The sequence below is a fragment of the Triturus cristatus genome, chromosome 1_1, assembly GCF_964204655.1.
Source record: "Triturus cristatus chromosome 1_1, aTriCri1.1, whole genome shotgun sequence".
In the NCBI taxonomy this organism is placed as follows: Eukaryota; Metazoa; Chordata; class Amphibia; order Caudata; family Salamandridae; genus Triturus; species Triturus cristatus.
The window spans coordinates 73,800,536-73,820,891 of record NC_140579.1 but is presented as its reverse complement, the minus strand read 5'-3'; the positions used below and the strand labels follow the sequence as shown (position 1 = coordinate 73,820,891).

Here is a 20,356-nt window from a genome sequence, read left to right as displayed (position 1 = left end):
GTGGCATGCCTGTGACTGGCACTTTTCTCTGTGCATGGAGCGGAGCGCCCTCTCCTGGGAGCAATTGTTACTGAAGAGGGGCTTAGTAGAATCCCCACCTTCCATGGGCTTGAATCCCAATGTCTTTAATTAAATACCCCGTGTATGGCATCCGTTTAGCTCTTATCTCTCCTGTATGGACTCCACAGTGGCACCTGTAAACACGACCCGTTCTTTGTTGGGGTTGGGGGAGGGGTAGAGGGTTCTGAAGCAAATCGCCCAGCACTCCCGAGACTCCACTCAAGAAAGTGCGTGTTGGTGGCGTGCATCACTGCTGCATTTTAACGGCACAGCACCGGGGCTGGCCAAAAATGATGCCCAGGGCCGTCATTGGTAGCGCTTTCACGCGCTACAAGATTGACAGCCCTGGGACCCACATACCCGCCCGGTACGTCGCGCGCTGCACCAACACTATGCTAGGTAGTGCGTGCAGCATTTGAAAGCAGGTGCGCTTGCACATCATACATGTGTACAGTGCTGCCACGGGCCACCAGTGCCGTGCAGCCGCTGCCACCCCAAAATAGTGCCGCCTGGGGCGGACCGCCCCTACCGTCCCCCTCTAGCTACGCCACTGTGAATATGGAAGATACGTTCATGCAGGGAACATTTGAGACCCATCCAGGTCGGCTGAGAGCTTGTGGTGACATCATATAATGTTAGACTGATTTGCATGAAAGCAGGTTTTGTGTGGCTGAGAAAGAGCTGTTCCCTCTGTCTCCCGAAAAGCCTACTTGCATGTAAGACGTTGCCTAGTTCCCTCTATAAAGCACAGCTACCATGGTTAATAGGATCCTGGATTCATTGCCCAATCTGACTGAACCAACCCTATGTCAGTGTGGTGCTGAGGTGAGCGCTGGTACATATAGGTGTAGGACTACAGTTGAACCATTAGGTTGTTGTTTAAGGGGCAGTCATAGCAAGGTATCCAGGGACTGACAAACACAGCTGACAGTATTGTATTCCTCTGATGCAGGTTGCTAGGTACCATTCGAAATCAGAATGGCATTTATAATGGCAAGAACCAATCATCTCCTGCCTGCTTGAGTGTGCCATTTGAGGGTAATTTATAACCTTCAAAGATAAAAGATTCAATCCCAATATCATTATGCCACACATCCTTAAAATCACACACATTTTGACAAGCAGGGTGTTGTAGTTTCTTTAAATAGTTTATTGACTACCATACATATCTTTGGCCTCTGCCCTCTTCTTGTGCTGTGATGGGACACATGGTGGCACTAGTGTTAGAGTAGAAGACATTGAAAGCTGTGCAGAAAGTGCCTGTCCCGGATGAGTCAAGCCGGGTGAGGGTGCGAGGTACATTGAGACAATCGCCTTTGCTACACACCAGGTTATGGCCCAGTTCCAGATAGTGTCTCACACGTGTTCTCTAGACAGGATGTGGCCAGACTTTACCAATGAGATATACAAAGAAAGGAAGAGATAAGACGAATCACCTTTTTGAAATGTTTGTATCAGAACATGGCCACTTCCTTCAGTAACTGAATCTGGGTGCAGCTTGTGTGCTTCGCTATCATTCGCCAGTCTTGCATGTGGCTTACCACATAATTTGCAACTACATTTGAATGAGGAACACCACAAGAAGCAGGATAAAAGAGGATGATAAACAGCCTCGCGCTGACCCTATGGTCCTTGAAACGGCAAGGCAAGTTGTGTTTTCAGTTGCTGCTCACTTTTTATATGAGTTACAGCCCTCTGTTTGATATCAGAGTCAGAACATGAGCGCACACACACGATTTAGCAATCTGGTATTAGGACCAGGGTGCTTTTGTGAGAGTAAAAAGGCAACTTGAGAAAAAGGTTTCAGTTAAAAAGTAAGAGTCTTTTCATGAGGTTGGGAGAGTTGTCCCTTTGGTATTAAACATGACAAAGGGGTTCATTTTGACAACTCTGTCTTCTAGCCAGAACCATCACTCTTTGAATTAAGGCTGAAAAAGTAGGTATTGCTAGGTTTATATAGAAAGTGAAGCAATTGGGGGAGGGGAGCAAAAGTTCTTTAAATCCCAGCCAACCAGCTACAATCTATTCCGCTGGTAATTCAGGGTCTGGTTTGAAGACTCGGCTTACTAGAGATGGATGGTAGTCACAGTGAAGGACCATAGGATGAACCGTGGGGCGAAGCTGCTGAAAGTTACCATAGCTTTCATATTTAAGATATCACTAGAGAACTAAGCCTCCCACTGCTGGGGCTACATAGGAAATCTACCAGTGTCTACAAAATCCCAGGTGAAAGTGTGAGCAAGTTATAAAAAACATTTTGAACATCACAAATCATATAATTAACATGAAAATAATGAGTTTGGAATGGCATGAAAAATAGCGGTGAAAGTATTCAGCTCCATTCTTGGTGGTGGGCGGGGGTGGGGGCTGAGGCACCTCCTTCACCTTACTTAGTATGTGCAAGTGCCCCAGCTCCTTGTCCAAATCCAAAACCCTTCGGTCCAAAGTTCTTGGCATAGCATGCTGTACGGGGGAAATAAAGCAGAAATAATATTTAAGCTATAATAGCCCTAGATGAATAGTGGGAAAAGAAAACGCACTGTCTTATGAATGTCCACGCCAGCATTTGGTCTATTACATTATATAAAAGGTAGTCCAGTGACTTGAATTAGGACTCATAAAATAGTTTTTATATTCTCTGGCACATAGCAAATTACAATTCGGAATATAAACCACTGACTGATCAATCTACAAAATAGTGCAGTCGTTATACCCATTTTGATTTATGAATGGATAATTTTTCATTTTCACGAACTGAACTTTGTATCTTCAAAACTGAATTGATATTTTTCAAGAATTCATTTGTTTCCATCACAAATTGTTTTTTTTGTATATATTACTTGTTTTTGAAATGTCTTGTATAATTTATTTTGGCAGGAAACAATGCCATAGGTAATTTGCTACAAATTAAATTTGGGTTTAAATTCTTCTCTAAAATTCACCCAGCTATATAACTTACGTTAAGAGATCATTTGGAATAAGAGTCTTGATTGTCTCTAAAAGATTATAAAAACTGATTTCAGAAGCTCTACATCCACTACACCCATGGATTCTGAAACTCCTCAAACCATGGACTTACCAACACAATACAATGACTCACTAACACAGCATTTCAATATAAGTGGCACTAGGACATCTAACTCTTGCCATACATGGCGAGTATGAGGGATGATGACAGGGTTTGTCCTTGAATGTGTCCACTCCACCTGCACTGCTTGAGTTGTCTTGCCCCGCCCCTTTTTATTCATATGCTCTGGGCTCTTGAACTAACCTTTGCAGTAGATTTCTCCATCCTTGTCTGCCAGGGTGGTGGATTCTAAGCTTTTTCCGCATTTTGCGCACCGGAAGCAGGCTTTATGCCATGACTGAAAAAGACAAGATGGTGAAGGAGTGAGAGAGAAAAACATGTGAAAGAACATCAGAAGATGATGGTAAGACCAAGGGAGAACTGAAATAGAGGACAGACTTAGAAGGGTTCATCATTACAAGGAAAATCTCTTGAGGCCTCTTCTTTCAAAGTGGCAAAGGTTTACAATTTAAGCTTGACAAAACTGCATGAACCACTAGGCACCTTTAATCAGCATAATACGTCTTCTATAAAAAGGTATCAGTATTTTTAGTTTGAGACATAAAATTATTTTGGTTGCACATTCACTTCACATGGTGCACGGCTTGTCCAGGAGTTCATCTTTATGTTTTGTGTGGACTGTGTGTAACACAAAATGTAATTGCTTCTTGGTACTAAATCGGAGGCAGCAGCAGGCACATAAATGTCGCATTGATCCACCTGGTAGTGGCTGTGCATTGATCACTCTGAATCGGCATAATGAGCTAAGCATCGGTTGCTAGTGTACCATATGCAATAATATAAAACTCGCCACTACAAATTAGGATATGCAGAGAATTAACACAGGGAAAACATGTAAAGGATGCTTATCAAAATAGGTTTGTAAAACAAGGGCGGTAGATTGCATGTCTGGAAGATATCTGACAGGACCACCAGAACAGGAGAAACGTGTCAGTGTTTGGACGGAATTAAAGGATGATGCTGCGTTGGGAATGTCCAGGAGCAGTTTGGTCTAGAGTAAGCAAGCAACATTTGCTCTAGGCTGTGGGTTCCATCATGCACTATTCAGTCTGAATGTGGACATCTCTAAACAATGTAATCTTGGACCAGGATGATATAAGTGAACTGGTGTGCTATAACAGCAGGCTCATCAACATGCTTACAAGTGCACCGAGAACAAAGTAAGGCATGCCTTTGTGGCGAAGGAAGTGTGAAGTCCAATGTAAAACACACATGTATAGTGGAGTGCATACTTCTCATTTTGTAATAGGTCTATGGCGTGGACAGAATGCTGCATGAAACAAATTGGGCGGCACCATGCAACATTTAACGATGGAACAGTGCTGAGACCACCACCTTAATTTTACCACTTAGACAACTATTATTGCAAACCCTGTGACGTTAGAGGCAGGAGGCTGGTAATATAGTGCTTAATGTTCAGTCTTCGGCCTCTCCCTCCCAGCTAGTTCTTAGTTCCATTTGAGATAGATGCCTTTTTGTTCACTAAAACAAATCAAGTTTAGTGTCTCGGGTAAAAGCCATCCAATAATCATAACAAGCAATAGTACAATTTGGGAACACATTTACTAAAAGAAATCAATAATCCTTTGTAAAAAGTTTAAATGATCTATCTATTTCAAAGAGCACAGTGTGCGCATGTCAGCTGCTCGTTTGTCACACAGCCCTGTGTTTTATTTGCAGTCTGGCTCTTATACTCTTGCATTTGTTTTGAAGTAAAAAAACAACAAATAAAAGCTACAAGATCCAGGATTGGAGCAGATGAGGGGAACACCTTTGACTTCACCAAAGCAAGAATGGCCCGCCCACCTGCTGGGTCATTCTCCTCCCAGTCCATGTGCTACCCATAGAAGGCGGAACCTGTGGAGCGATGGGCGGCATACCTGTGGTGGAGGGTCCTCCACACAAGAACCTTACTGGAGAGGGAGAGAGGCCAAGTTAGCACTTAGCAAAGAGGCTTGAAAAGGTTTAAAGAAACTATGCAAAATGGAGGGTTTCACCAATTTGCAACTTTTCATATGCCTGACCAGAAGAGAAAAAACAACAAGGAAAACTAGAACCCATCTATGTGAATGTATTGACCTAAAACATGCACTCCAACAATGACGAACAAACCAAGCAGGAAAATCTGCCTGAAAAAATATCAACAGGAAAAAACATGGTCAAAATCACACTTATTGTAGGGTTGTACGGAGTCATTATTGCAACTTCAGTACTATCATAACAAAGTTGGATTCATAGTAATATTTTTGAATTGCAATACTTTTCGTTTACTATTTTGTGACATTTTGAATGGAATTATTTATTAGTTACGCGGTACTATGTTTTGTTTGTATCACTTTACCATAAAGCAACACTTTTTTTTAATCTCGGGAGCTAGGGCTACATTCATGGAAACACCCAGTGTAATGTCTAAGTACGAAAGGAGCTTTTAGAAAATAACATCACAGTGAGGGTGACCCAAACTTCCTTCACTGGAGCCACACTGCAATGGCAGCCAATGATACTATGAAAACGAATATAAAATTGCAAATGACTAAGGAAATCAAATGCAATGTAGGAGGTCAGTCTAAATACTTCTAAGATACAGGAAATGAGTACAATACAGACCTTAAATAATAAAGTCAGTATACATACAGAATTGAAAAATAACACTAAACGGTAGAGTCTTTCTGGTAAAGAGTTAAATGAGCGGAAACCACCCCAGAAAAATCTCCGCAATTTCACAGTGAGCAGGGGTTCAGTACAGCGATTTAGGAAAAAAATAATGGTACTAAAAGCAGACAAGGGCATTCTGGGGATTCATATTTGTCAGTTATTGATTAGAGATTGAAAAAAAGCCACTTTGATATGAATTTAGAGACCATGTTACCCAACCATCTATCCTCCTGGTGAAAGTACGGAGGGGAAAGGTCACAACGGTTTGAAATTTACAATTTACATTTATGTTTATCACACGCCCTCGGCATCCACAATTGGCCACAAGAGCAACTGCTCTACACCTGCTCACCACACTTTAGGAAAAGGCCTGCAGCTCGGTATTTGGATGCGATATGAACAAACGCACCGAGGGAGAAGTGAGGGTACATTGTGCAATGAGAGACAAGCTGGCCGCATCACCGAGACAGGGGCATGTCTCTGGACCAACCATGAGCCGGACAGCAGGTGTGAGGTGGGCTGTCCAGGTTATATAGGCAGATGTGCAGGACGGGCCAGTAGAAGGAAATGGAGCCTGGGGTCAGAGAGTGAATAAACTAGTGTTCCACAAAAAATGCCAGTGTTTTTTGAGTTTGAAATGGTATTTTTAACAGGCATTGTCACACCAGGTAGGTTCGATTCCTATGTGACTTTATTGTTTGCACCACAGGACAGACTCACTTGAGATTTTTATGTGCAACTACGAAGACCAGAAGGCCTGAGAAGTGGCCACGCCCACTGGGGCGGTCTAAGTGAATATAATGCAGCTGCACTTGACCGGTCCTGTGGTACAGAATTTGTCGTTGCCATTGAAGAAGGGTCAAGAGACTTGAAACGCGTCTGGCAGTGAATGGCAGTAATATTTTGATGACGTCTTTTCACATCTGTGTGCAGCCTTCATGAACAAATAAAGAAGGAATCAAACCTACCTGGTGTGGCTCTTCCATAAGGGGTAACTCTTGTTTGTTTGGATTGAAGCGGCCAGCTCCGGTCGCGGAAGAAGCCCCGCTGCGAGCGCAGCGTTCCCGAGGTGAGGCCAACCTGACGTCACCGTAAAGGGAAGTAGTCTTCTTCACGAAGGGGCGAAACTGCAGCATGATTGTTTTTAAAGATTCAACATCACCCCACTGTGGTTCCAATGTGACTTTATTGTTTGCACCACAGGACAGACTCACTTCAGTTTTTTATATGCAACTACGAAGACCAGAAGGCCTGAGAAGTGGCCACGCCCACTGGGGCGGTCTAAGTGAATATAATGCAGCTGCACTTGACCGGTCCTGTGGTACAGAATTTGCAGTTGCCATTGAAGAAGGGTCAAGAGACTTGAAACGCGTCTGGCAGTGAATGGCAGTAATATTTTGATGACGTCTTTTCACATCTGTGTGCAGCCTTCGTGAACAAATAAAGAAGGAATCGAACCTACCTGGTGTGGCTCTTCCATAAGGGGTAACTCTTGTTTGTTTGGATATATATATATGTATATATATCCCAAAACTCCAAGTTACCTTGCATAGAGACGCCAACTCAGTTGGAAATGTAGCCATCGTTTATTGCAGGTAATAAGCACAGTGCGTTAAAACCCACAAGCAGAACGCCAAACATGTTTCGGGCTCCATGCCCTTGTTCACTGGCTGCATGCGCAAAGTCCCAGCAGCTGTGTGGACTCGTACCTTAATCCCGCCCTGATGGGACCTCCTAGCACAGTGGCATTATGGGGTAAGTAGTCCGTGTCTGAATCAAATTGATTGCTGCCAGGGCTCAGTGCATTGTAAAAATATAATCCCAAATGGGTGCTGTGATGAAAAACTGCCACAGTGCTTATCAATGTCATTCCTGGCAATACCGGCATTTCCAGCTCCTCACGGTGCACACAATCTTCAAGCACCGAAGGTGCCGCTTAGTGCGCGGCGGGGCATCTCTGCGACGAGTTGGCGTCTCTATGCAAGGTAACTTGGAGTTTTGGGATGTTGAAAGCGGCGTGCCTCGTCGCAGAGATGCCCCGCCGCGCACTAAGCGGCACCTTCGGTGCTTGAAGATTGTGTGCACCGTGAGGAGCTGGAAATGCTGGTATTGCCAGGAATGACATTGATAAGCACTGTGGCAGTTTTTCATCACAGCACCCATTTGGGATTATATTTTTACAATGCACTGAGCCCTGGCAGCAATCAATTTGATTCAGACACGGACTACTTACCCCATAATGCCACTGTGCTAGGAGGTCCCATCAGGGCGGGATTAAGGTACGATTCCACACAGCTGCTGGGACTTTGCGCATGCAGCCAGTGAACAAGGGCATGGAGCCCGAAACATGTTTGGCGTTCTGCTTGTGGGTTTTAAACGCACTGTGCTTATTACCTGCAATAAACGATGGCTACATTTCCAACTGAGTTGGCGTCTCTATGCAAGGTAACTTGGAGTTTTGGGATGTTGAAAGCGGCGTGCCTCGTCGCAGAGATGCCCCGCCGCGCACTAAGCGGCACCTTCGGTGCTTGAAGATTGTGTGCACCGTGAGGAGCTGGAAATGCCGGTATTGCCAGGAATGACATTGATAAGCACTGTGGCAGTTTTTCATCACAGCACCCATTTGGGATTATATTTTTACAATGCACTGAGCCCTGGCAGCAATCAATTTGATTCAGACACGGACTACTTACCCCATAATGCCACTGTGCTAGGAGGTCCAATCAGGGCGGGATTAAGGTACGAGTCCACACAGCTGCTGGGACTTTGCGCATGCAGCCAGTGAACAAGGGCATGGAGCCCGAAACATGTTTGGCGTTCTGCTTGTGGGTTTTAAACGCACTGTGCTTATTACCTGCAATAAACGATGGCTACATTTCCACCTGAGTTGGCGTCTCTATGCAAGGTAACTTGGAGTTTTGGGATATGTATATATATATTCACTGAAAAAACCATAGGTTTCACACATGTTATAGTTAGCTGGACATTTTACTGATAAAAAACCAATGAAATTCCCCCGTTATAGTTACTGTAGGCAACTATAACTCACGCGACCGTAATCCTCTGCTGATGCTAATACTGTATTTAGACACTTATTTGCCCATGTCTTCTTCCATTAAATTTTAGCTATACATATATTACAAATATTTTTTTTTCATAAAGACACATATGTCATCAGCAGAGGATTACGGTCGCGTGAGTTATAGTTGCCTACAGTAACTATAACGGGGGAATTTCATTGGTTTTTTATCAGTAAAATGTCCAGCTAACTATAACATGTGTGAAACCTATGGTTTTTTCAGTGAATTTGTACGGTTTTTTAAATGCTAAGTTACTTTACGCCATTTGTGGCGTGCGCGCCCACTTAACGCAGTTCGTTCCATGCGCGCACGGTGCGCTTCGCGCACCGTGCGCGCACAGTGAGCACGCGGTGCGCTTCGCGCACCCACATTACGCTAGATGGGCCATGAACGCACGATGGACCGTGCGCACATGGAGGACATATGATGAGCATCGTTGTGAGATGTAAAATATATGTTTTGTTTAGCTTTATTAAGCCATGCACAAAAGGTGCCCAACGGGCACCTTTTGCACACGGGGTGGGGAGAATGTGGATATTTTTTTTTTTTTTTTATAATTTCGTACCGTACGCATACGGTAAGCGTAATCGGCGAAATTTTCGAAAAAATAAAAATTGCCTTTTTTCACTTGGGGGGTCGTTGGGGACTCCCTCGACATGGCAAGGTGCTTGGGAGCTGTGTAAACAGCCCCCTTACGTGTTTTTGGACTTGGTTGATCAAACCCCCTGTCAGAGTGCGAGAGAGAAAATGGCGGCCGCCGCTTCCTGGTTTCGACCGATTCGAATGTTTACTAAGATCTAAGGGCCAATCAGAATCGCGCTCGCGCACGCCACCGTACGCGTACGGTAAGCGCACCGTAAGCGCACCGTAAGCTGGCTCAGATATATATATTGATTTAAAGGCTATTTTCTCAGAATCTACTGAACAGATTTACACCAAACCTACAAAAGGCACTTCCTTGACCTGGGGACTACCTCTCTGCCAAATTTCATTAAATTCTGTTCAGCCGTTCGGGCTGTAGCCCTGTCTAAAGGTCCTATGGAAAAATGCATGGGAAAAACGCGTTTTGGGACCCCCCTTTTATCTCAGCCCCCGCTTGACGAATCTCCCCGAGACTTTCAGGGTAGGAGCGGAGCGTAGCGCCCCACCTATTTTGAAAAATTCGCGAGGATTCTTCGACCGGCGCCAAAGTTATTCAAAATAGAATGTTGCGGATTTCCTATGGAAACGTGGTCCTAACTATAACTACCTACTGGCGACCGCCAGTAGGTCATATATATATATATATATATATATATATATATATATATATATGTATGTATATGTATGCAGAAAGAGAGGGAACAAGAGAGGTACAATGTACAGATAAACACTGTGGAGAGAGATAAACTGTCGAGACTGACACTGATATTTGAAGAGACAGTCCAAGAGAAAGAGGTTCAGCGACCAAGATAGATAGCTAAAGAGTGAGAGAGGCAAAAGCATAAACTGCACAGACTCAAATAGGGATATGGGTATCAATCCAAAGACCAACAGAACCAGACCAGAACTAGAAACATTTACGTAAGATAGAGTGGGTGAACGAGGGAACGAGAGAGACAGAAACAGGGAGGGATGAAGTTTGCGAAACAAGGAGATCTGATTGAGAGGGAGACGTTCATTTATAGATTGATATGAACCAGAAGATAAATTCAGGTGAAAAGACAGAGGAGGGGGTGTGGGTGTTTTGGCTAACACAGACATTAACCACACAAAAATCTGGAGCACATGCCTCAAATGAAGAAATCTGCTCAAGCTAAGAGTCTGGTGTCTTAAGCCACAGACCAACATGAGCCACACTATTTGTATGAGAGAGAGGTTAAGACAGGCAGGAGACATGGGTGTTCACCCACAGACTGGATTGCTAGAAACAAATAGAATCTAATCACGCAAGTCATGTAGGGACAGGTCTATCGTGGTCATGGAGAACTTGTCTCGCAAGATTGGGGGGGGGGGGGTGTCTTCCTCCCGATTCGAACATGTTCCATCTAATGCTTCTGAGTGTCTTGGGCTGCATGTATTGTGTCACAAGTCTACATATGATATGGCACTTTCGTTCAACTGCATACAATCAAGAACATACATATGATGCAAAAGAACAAATGTCCTGGTGACAGAGAAAATGTTCGTTGTTTCATGGTGTTTAACTCAATGTACTTTCAATGGGAGAGTGCCAAACATGTTGACATGATGCCTGCCTTGATACCAAAAGAACAGATCCCTCCCATCAGGTAACCACTGCCTCTTTCAGCCCAGAAAGACAAAAATAGCAACATTTGGTGAAACTGCATTTTCGATTGCTCTTACTAAGTACTAGAGTCTCACCCTGTAACTTACTGTAGTTCATCGAGAAGAACCTCTCTTTCCACATTGTCAGCATAATCCCTCATTTTGGTACAACATTTTAGTTCTATGTTATGGAGCCAAAGAGCCACTAATGGCTCCATCCTATATATCCAGCAAATATAACTTCTAAGGGGGCCTGAGCATGTACCATGGTTTTGCCTTCAATCATTTGCAGCATTGATCGAGAGTTATTGAGTGCAATAGAAAATATGTACTGGAAATGCAACACAGCTTGTCAATACTCACGTTTCCAGCTCCGATCACTTTCTCTGCGGCATAAACTGCACGTCCACATCGAGGGCAACCATCGGTCCCTGCAACCTTCTGGGCAAACTTGGACGCATTGGGGTTGTTGGTAGGTTGATGGCTTGGGGTCCTGCAGGAGTCCATGACATAAACATCTTATACTTTCATATGGTCAATTGAGAGTACACAGACAGCTCAACTGAATGCAAATATCACCTAACAGTGTGTTTCTCCCGGGATGACAATAATAGTAGCATTTTGCTCCCGAGAATTAGTTCAAAGCATGGCGACAGCACCACATTAATGCTCCACTGGCAGGGAGAACGCATCTAAGATTATTAAACATTGATAGCACAGATTGGGCCCAAAAATAAACAATATTGTTCACCATTTCAATCACCATCACTTACAGGGTTAAGCCCTGTTCCTTCGCTGGCTTCTCATTGCTTAAAATGACAGATTTTTGCCACCATATTTTGATTCAAAGATCTATTACGGCATCACAAGCAAATTTCAAATACATTTCTAAGTTCAGTCAATGGTAAGAGTTTGAATACGTTTTAAAAGTTTTATTCTCATTAAGAGATTATTTTTTATTTGTATTAGTCAGTAAATATTTAGTATATTTACAGAAATCTCATGAAAAGGTTTGGTAGAATCAAATAGACAAATAATGCATCAAGCACATTCCATAAAGGAATAAACCCCTTTTCTAAAACCACAGATCTGAATATCAGAGTTGGTAGAACCCACGAAAAGTTCAAGTTTCAAGGAAAAGAGTGGGCTTAAAGGAGCATAAAGCTCAAAGCCAAAGTAAAGCAGCAGAACTTCCCTTAAAGAGTAGTTTATGAAACTCAGCAGCGTCTCAGTAGATGTCTTAATACATCTGTTATCACCGTGAATGAAGGAATACCATGTGTCCTGGTGTATATGGCAGCAAAGACTGTACCCCAAGAGGTGTAATCCTCTAATTGTGGTGTTTCCATGGGAAAGCAGATTGTTAGCATTCTGTGTTTTTCAAACGTGGTAGTATTTGTGAATACTGCCTCGAGCTGAGTTATTTTCTGAGCTACCCAGAATGGTATTTGTTCACGTTTTGTGGGCATTTTGCCCATTACCGTGTGTAATGTTTGTGGAGTTATTTTAGTTGCTGTACCCTGTGATTGAGATCCATTTGTTGCAACTGTTGTTGGTTGGACTGTGAAAGTCTGCATGATGAATTGTGTCAGGTTTCTGTAGATTCGAATTAAATCTTTGTATGAGTAAGTCTGCTTGTGGCAATGTATCAGTCAGGATGTGGTGTGTATGCCGCTAATATTGGCCATGTTGCGTCATCTCCTCCGAGCGGGCCTAATCTTACTCTGTGTCTTATATGGGGTAGGGCGTCTTTAAACCAGTATAGGTGTTCCTGGTACGCGAGCTGAACTTCTATGTCCTCACATGGACCATATTCCGCTGCTGCATCTCCTTCTGTGTAAGAGTGAAATGTGTGTGTTCTAGCATCTGCTTCTGGGAATGGAACCCACGAATAGAATACCTATGTTTTGTTTGATTTGTGTGCCTCAATCACAAAAGCTACTAAGCCACCCCAAGCTGGTAAACCATGTTCAAGTAGTTTCAGGGTGATAGTATGTCTGAATTTAGGTGGAATGAGAATTCCATCCACCTCTTCATCTTCTGCTGAGAGGTGTCGCTCCAATATTGCGTTATTTTTGCTCTCAGTCATTTTGTCACAGAGAAGGAGTTTGTTCAAGGGAACTAAGATAAGGTGTTATGCACAATTTAGGAACACTATGTCCTGTCAAGCTTGATTAGCCAGTAGCTAATAAATAGGATATTTCACCTACTCAGCTGTGGCAGAATTTGTGCACACCCACTCCAGACATCTCTGGTGTTTTGTGAGTAGGGGTCTCTGAGAAATAGCACGACTGAACTACTCAGATTCTACTGTTAAATAAGTACCCAACCAACGTTGGTGGCACTGTCGTGTAGTTCCTACGGTACCCCTGCAGGACCTGTGCGTTTGGATAACATTGACTGTGGGATTGGTGGCAGACTGTCTCCGTGCACCCCCACCGAGAAATGTTAGCCTGTTTGCGTTAGCTAGCTCACAGTGCCACTAGTGTCTCCTCTTATCGGGGAGAGAATAGTTTCTGGCAACTTTAGAACATGACAAACTGATCCCTCAAGATCGTGGAAACAATGTACTACTTTTTGCTCAGTCACTCATGCTCACTTAGTTTATCTCAGAGATACACAGAATAAACAGTCTGGGCGTTTCAATAAGGATTTATTGAACAGTTGTTATTCTCGTGTAAAATATATGAGCTGCAACAACCATTAGACAGTAGCAGAGATATATGATTAGCAGTACAGTGAATAGAAAAGGATAGTACCATTCTACCATCTTGCAATAAGCATGAATAAATATATGGATAGAAAATGCAGGATAGAAGTGCGCACATACTCCTACAATGCCTATCTAGATGGACCTAAGTGTACCTAGCATGTGAGTGGGTGTGAAGCCAAGAATCTCTAGGATTTAGTCTAACCCCATTACCTGAAGTATGAGAATGTAGGAGCCCTTCTTGGTCTCGAGTTGGACACCCCGCGAGGGATATTCAGACCACTGTCAGCTGGAGCGTCTGCATGCAGGAGCCTCAGGGTCTCTGGTCAGTGCGTTGGCCGGGAAGTCTCGGTTCCCGCTATCTAAAACTAGCAAGATGGGCTGTATTTATACAGAATAGTATCTAGGGTTCCTTTGTCCCTTGTTTCTTGTATTAGCCATTGTTAGATTTGAGGATGACGGATGGGATGAACCGTGTACGTAGATATGGGGAGGAAGGTGGTGTAGCCACAGCCTGGTTTCCAAGAACCCTTATGAGTATTCATTCATACTGTGTCAGTCTAAAGATGAAGTCATAGAACACCATTGTTAAGGGAAACACTCCTTCTGCACCCAGGACTGGAACTAGGTAGAGGTTCAATCCTAAAAAGGCTTGTTACTGTGTAGTGTAGGGGAGGCGATGTAGATGAAAGGGTATGACATTACCCGGGTGTTGGACTTGGCCCGTCTGGCAGGTTCACCCCTAAAACTTTTTGCTTTTTATTGTGACCTGGTGTTAGTGATTTTTGGCTTCTGCGCACTTTACCACTGTGTCCCAGGGTAAAGTGCGTGCATGTATTAAGGTTGGCCTGCCCTCCCATAGGAATGCATGGGGGAATGTATGTGTCCCTGGTAGTTCCTGATGCGTGAGGAGTGCAGGTGCGAGTTTGGTATGTGCGGACTCGTGTGATGAAATGTATGCGGCGTCAATGTACCTAGTGTGGAAGTGCCACTTCTAGAAGTTGGCATATCTGTGTGCAGTGTGAGATGAGTGCCTTGTCTGGCGATTGGCTGGCTGAGGTCATGTGACGGGCTAGGGAATCCCCAGAGTCAGGATGGGTCTGCCCCAGTGGTGGGTGGAGAGATCTACATCCAGATGGGTGGGAGGAGTACACCTGGGACCTGAATAGGGCTGGGCTTTCCCCACACAATGCTGGCTCCGCCCCCTGTGGTGCGACTGATGACCCTGTCCTGTTCTATGAATAGGGAGAGGGGCTGAGCAAAACAAAGTGCTCAAGAACCAGTTGCATCTGGTTCGCCCCTCCCCTGCACCTTGAAACAAAGGTAACATGTGTATAAAAAGGGGCTGTGACCCCTTACAAAATGTTCTCTCCTCTGACCCTAACTTGAGGGGGGCCTGCTGCTGCTGGGCGCCAGGAGAGACCGCCACTAGGGACTGCCTCCCTGCCAGAGGGCCCTGTGAGCTGGCCCCTGGGCCCAGTCTTTGCCCCCCTGCATCTGAAGACTTTTCCTTTACCTGCCTTCAAGCGCCTGGGAAGCGCTTCATCTTTACCTGCCTTCAAGCGCCTGGGAAGCGCTATACCTATTTGCTGAAGAGCGCCTTCGTTGTGGCCAGCAGCACTGCGCTACGATAATTCACGAGGGAACCCCAACGTAGGGATTCCCCCGCTTTTGCCGTGTTTACCAGCGGGTGCCCACCCCGCATTGTGGCGCTCGTTGGCGGGTGCCCACTCCGCTTATTTCACTTTTATTGTGCCTTGAAAACAAAAGTGGGTGCCAACCCCACTTGCCGCCGAAGAAGAATCACCGCTGCGGGCCGGTCCGTAACCGGAAGACAGGCAGCCTCGGAAGGGACGGGGGCGTGGCCCAGCACAGGAAGCGGACGGGAGCCTATCCCGCGCTCCTGCAATGAAGAGAGTGGCAGGAAGCAGTCCGGCAGCCTCGCCGGATCCAGGACGAAGTCCTGGCCCCGAGATGAGGGACCGGGTGAAGCCAGGCGGAGAAGAGAGCCCCGCGCACCCACCGGAGGAGGCGTCCCCCGCAGCGAGGAGGCCCCGCGTCAGTCCGGTGAGGGGGGGCTCTTGCCTGCAGGGTGAACGGGACCGCATTGTTGGTTCCTAGAGCCCCGAGAAGGCTCCAACGACGGGGCCAGCCTTGGTTGTGTCAGAGCGCTAGTGCGCCTCAACGGGACCGCAATGAAGGCTTAAGAGCCTAGAAGGCTCCAGCAGTTGGGGCAGTGTTTGTTTTAGAGCGCTAGTGCGCTCCAGCTATGGGGTCATTTTCCTTGTTGTAATAGGAGCGGCCCCGGAAGGCAGCGGGCCGCTCCAACGTTGTCCCAGGGCCTATTTGTTAAAAGGCCCACGAGGCTCCACGTGACTGGGGCACCTTTCTTTTCGTGTCTTCTGCCGACCTAGAGCCCACGAGGCTCCCACGTTGTTTTGGGGCGTTCCAGAGCCCAGAGAGGGCTCCAAAGGCACAGCGGTGCCCAAACTCATTTTCCACAGCTGCCCAGCACTTAGTGGGCAGCTGCAACGTTTAGGTTGTGGCCCTTTGCGCTTTGGCTTGCGCAGCCTGCGCAGCCCAGCCCTGACTCCATGGACAAAGGGCGTTTGAGCCCCTGAGAGACCAAGTTGGCCTAGGGACAGTTTCCTTGTGTTGTGCCCTCACCTAGGGTACATGGTTATGGTTACCTGTGTACTTTTGCGCAATGTGCCTTTCCTTGATGCCATGTGTATTTCTAGCTGTGCCTATGCGTTGGAGAGGGTTTTTCCTAGTATAGGTGAGGCTGATGTGTTCATGATTACCTGCGTAATATTTTCCTAAGGTGGTTAGGGTTGCGGAGGTGGTACTTACCTGTTACTAGTGGTTACTGGTTGTGCGCTACCTTTTTTTTTTTAATTGGTGCTGCAGTGATTGTATGTGCTATGTCCTAAAGTGTTATTCCTACAAAGTGCTAATTCTACAACGTGCTAGTTCCAAAAGTGCTTATGCCTGACAGTGGTCCATGAGGCCCTGTCCCATGTAAATAATTCCCCTGTAAATTCTGCCCGTGCCAGTGGCACATTGTAAAGTGTGTATTTATAATCTAATGTGTTTGGTATAATACAAAGGCTATTTTTATATAATACCTTGTGTGGAGTTTCTTTTGTGGTGGGCCTTGGGTGTTGTTGCTGGGTGCGCGCGCAAACGCTTTACACATTGCCTCCGGGATAAGCCTGACTGCTCGTGCCAAGCTACCAAGGGGGTGAGCAGGGGTTATCTTTGGCGTGTAACTCCCCAGCCCTGACTAGAGTGGTGGTTTCTGCTGGCTTTGGTGCAAGCCCTAGCCAACCAGAAATCCCATTTCTAACACCGGGCCTATATTAGGGTACCTATATGAAGCATAATACAATAAGTGATCATACAGTTGCAGTAGCGATCTAAAAAAAGAAAGCCTCAAAATTAAGTAAGGATGAACCGAAGCAGCAGGAGCTACAACCGTCGGTCCAAGACAAGAAGGCAGGTTGCAAGCATCGGGGGAAAAGAGCATTTAAACTAACTAGGATCACACACGAACATGAAAGACACGAATACATGTTGCAGACAATGCAGCGGGCTTCTTCCTCTCTGGGCCAATCCTAGGGCAGCTCTCCTCTGTGAGCAGGTTCAACACTTCCTTTCCCATGAACATACATGTGGGTTGCAAAGCTGTATCAAAGGTTAGCTACAGACATTCCTACGTAGTTAAGTTCTGAAAAAAGAGGCCTCAGGTGCCATGGGCATTGCATGCAGGTTGGCTTTCTAAATATTAAATGCTTCAATGTACACAATGAACTATGCTAAAGAAGAGAAACATTAACTTGCACAATACTGTTAGTAATGCAATTAATTAATATGAACAAAAAATATTGTTTTAAATGTGCAACTATTCTATTCATGCATTATGTGAAACAGGGTGAGAATTGGAGGTTAAGAATTACAAATAATATGTTGCTTGGTAAAATAATTCATTGATTAAAACCTGAACGTTCTGAAGTTATGACAAACAATTCTAAGCATGTCACGATAAGGTCAGATTTCTAAATTATATTTCTGCACAGTTCAGCAATATTAGGTTAACTTCTAGTTAAAGGAAGCTTGCTTCTTAGAATTTCTAAAGCCTTAACACATAGCTATAACCGCAATGGTTTTCACATTCTAAATGCATGTCATATCAGCTTTGAATTTTACATTCATCAATGCACATTTGTATGAGCTAATCTAAATAATTTTCATTTTAATTAGTGGACCTTATCAACATCTTTTAGACATGAGTCTCTGGCAAACACATGACAATATTCTGAACTTCTGCCTGGATTCTGAAGTTAACCCCTTGATACCTGGACTGAGAAGGGCAGCACACTGGGGACTTTTTCTTCCATACAAGTCTGAAGGTGAGAATGGTTTATCTCTGATATCAAGGACTGGGGCAGGATTGGTGTGCTAACATTCAGAGAGATGATGAGAAATTGGGAGGACATTAACCCTTCATTATCAATTATGAAACAGCCTCATGGAGTGTCTGTCTAGCAGCTGATTGATGAGTAATGCTAGTGGACTCAGTCAGGGCGTGGGGTACAATTCTCGCTCATGTTTAATGACATTTTCATTAGACAAAAATCTTTAGCGTCACAGGATTGAGAGGAAACGTAAAAAAAGAAAGCGGATGTAAAATTTGAATAAAAAGATGAGCTACATCTTGAAAATCATTCTGACTCCTCCTGGAGGTTTTCCACAAATTGGAGGAAAATGCTCACTCATTAGGTAACGTGACATGAGAAGGAAGGGCCTACCACGTGGGTGACAATTACAACTGGTGACATTTATGGACTTGCGAGGCCAAATAATTAGATGTAACTGATATATTTGGGTGGATGTTTACATTTGGGGGGCCTGTTTTGAGGGGCTGCATTTAACGTACAATATAGAATAAAATAAAAGATATTTACCTACAAGAAATTGGTGACACAAAAGCAAAACGAGGGCAAGGATTTGAAGTAGGGCACAGCTCTTAAAAATAACAAGAAGTGGGGCGTGGGGGGTAGATCCTTTCATCACGAAGGGCGGTGGATTCGGCACACACTAGTTTCCCTCTGTGGTGAAAGAGGACACAGGGTGTGCTTTATTGACAATCTCTTTTGTCAATAACGGGAGAGGAGGTTTTTATTGAGGTCAGTCACGTTCCACTCAATTGAACATGACAGGATCCAGTGATTCCTAGAGGCCAGGATCTACAGGAGCAGGTGTGCACGTGCCCTGATTGCCATTGCACGTGATTGGTTAGTCCAATGGCTCCTTCTGCTGATTGAGGTTGGTACGGTCAATGCGAGGGGCTTCCTGTTTTTATGAGTTCTGCCTGGTTGGCTTCTCATTTCTGGTTTCCACTTCACAACCGAGGATGAAAATTCACTGCATATATTGGTGCATATGTTCTGTGACTGGCCTCAGTGTCTCCCAGGCCCCGCCCATGACCTTCTCAACAGCCGGACCTTTGTTGATTGACAGTTATTGGAACAGTTCATCTCCCGGAAGAGAGGAACCCCGGCCCAATCAAAAGCAGGACATGAAAAACGTCAAGATCGAAAAATCGCATCAACATATTTTACGCATGAGACAACAAAATGACCTTTCCCCGCTTACTGAAAAGGGATTCAGCTTACAACTAATAAAGACAATATTGAGTGATACTAAAACACGTCATAGGAATGCTTTTTTTTGGCGGGTGAGCTCCCGCCTGTGCAGCACCCTCACTCACACTTCACCTACTAGCGCTCTTTTGACAGGTGCAGCTGTGGGAGTCGACTAAAGAAGTCACATCATTTCCTCCAGTGGGGACCTATCCCGCACAATTGTAGGATTTGATGTCTATATTCCTAATGTGCAGAACTGAATGCTTTTTTTAGATCCAGTGCGATACATGCTGCCTGTGGCTATAGATCAGTCGATTCTTTCTTAAAATGCCAGATTGTTGGAGGTTATAACCTGGAATAAATACTGCTTGGTCCTTGCGGATAGATTCCGGTAGCTCACGTCACAGCCTACACGCTAGAAGCTTGGTTAGGATTTTAAAATCTGTGTTCAGTATAGAAATCAGACAATAGGATGTACATCAGAAGGTTCTTTGTGGGGTTTTAACAACGTGGAAATAAGGGCTTTGTTGAGCTAGCTTGGGTGGCAGTGTTTGGGCCAATAGAGTACACAATTCCACCAGGAAACTGTCAGTTTTGTTGGTGAAAACCTCTCAAGTGGTAGCGATCTCCTGTTGGGATCTGGGGGCATCCGAAGAGAGCCGTACCTCTGGGGAGGTCCAGCGTGTCTGTATCGGGCCAACAAAGTTAGTTCTGGCTGGTTCTGGGGATGGACATGGGCTTCTGTATCGCTCTCAATAATAGCAATGGAAAGCATCATTAATGGGCAATTGTGTGTTGGCAACTGCCCCGGTCGGTAATAGGACTGATGGGGGGTGGGGGGTGGGTG

General features: G+C 44.9%; 1 protein-coding gene across 1 annotated transcript in view; it reads right to left on the bottom strand.

Moving 5' to 3' along the window:
* Positions 1–1,189: 1,189 nt before the first annotated feature.
* LOC146869473 (cysteine and glycine-rich protein 1) overlaps positions 1,190–20,356 on the bottom strand; it is a 146,403-nt gene continuing 127,236 nt past the window's right edge. The window contains exons 4-6 of the mRNA XM_085599863.1: positions 11,515–11,644; positions 3,332–3,425; positions 1,190–2,523 (exon numbers count right to left, since the gene is read on the bottom strand). Coding sequence (XP_085455989.1) covers positions 2,447–2,523; positions 3,332–3,425; positions 11,515–11,644 — 301 coding nt within the window. The 3' untranslated portion in view covers positions 1,190–2,446. The remainder of the gene's footprint in view (positions 2,524–3,331; positions 3,426–11,514; positions 11,645–20,356) is intronic.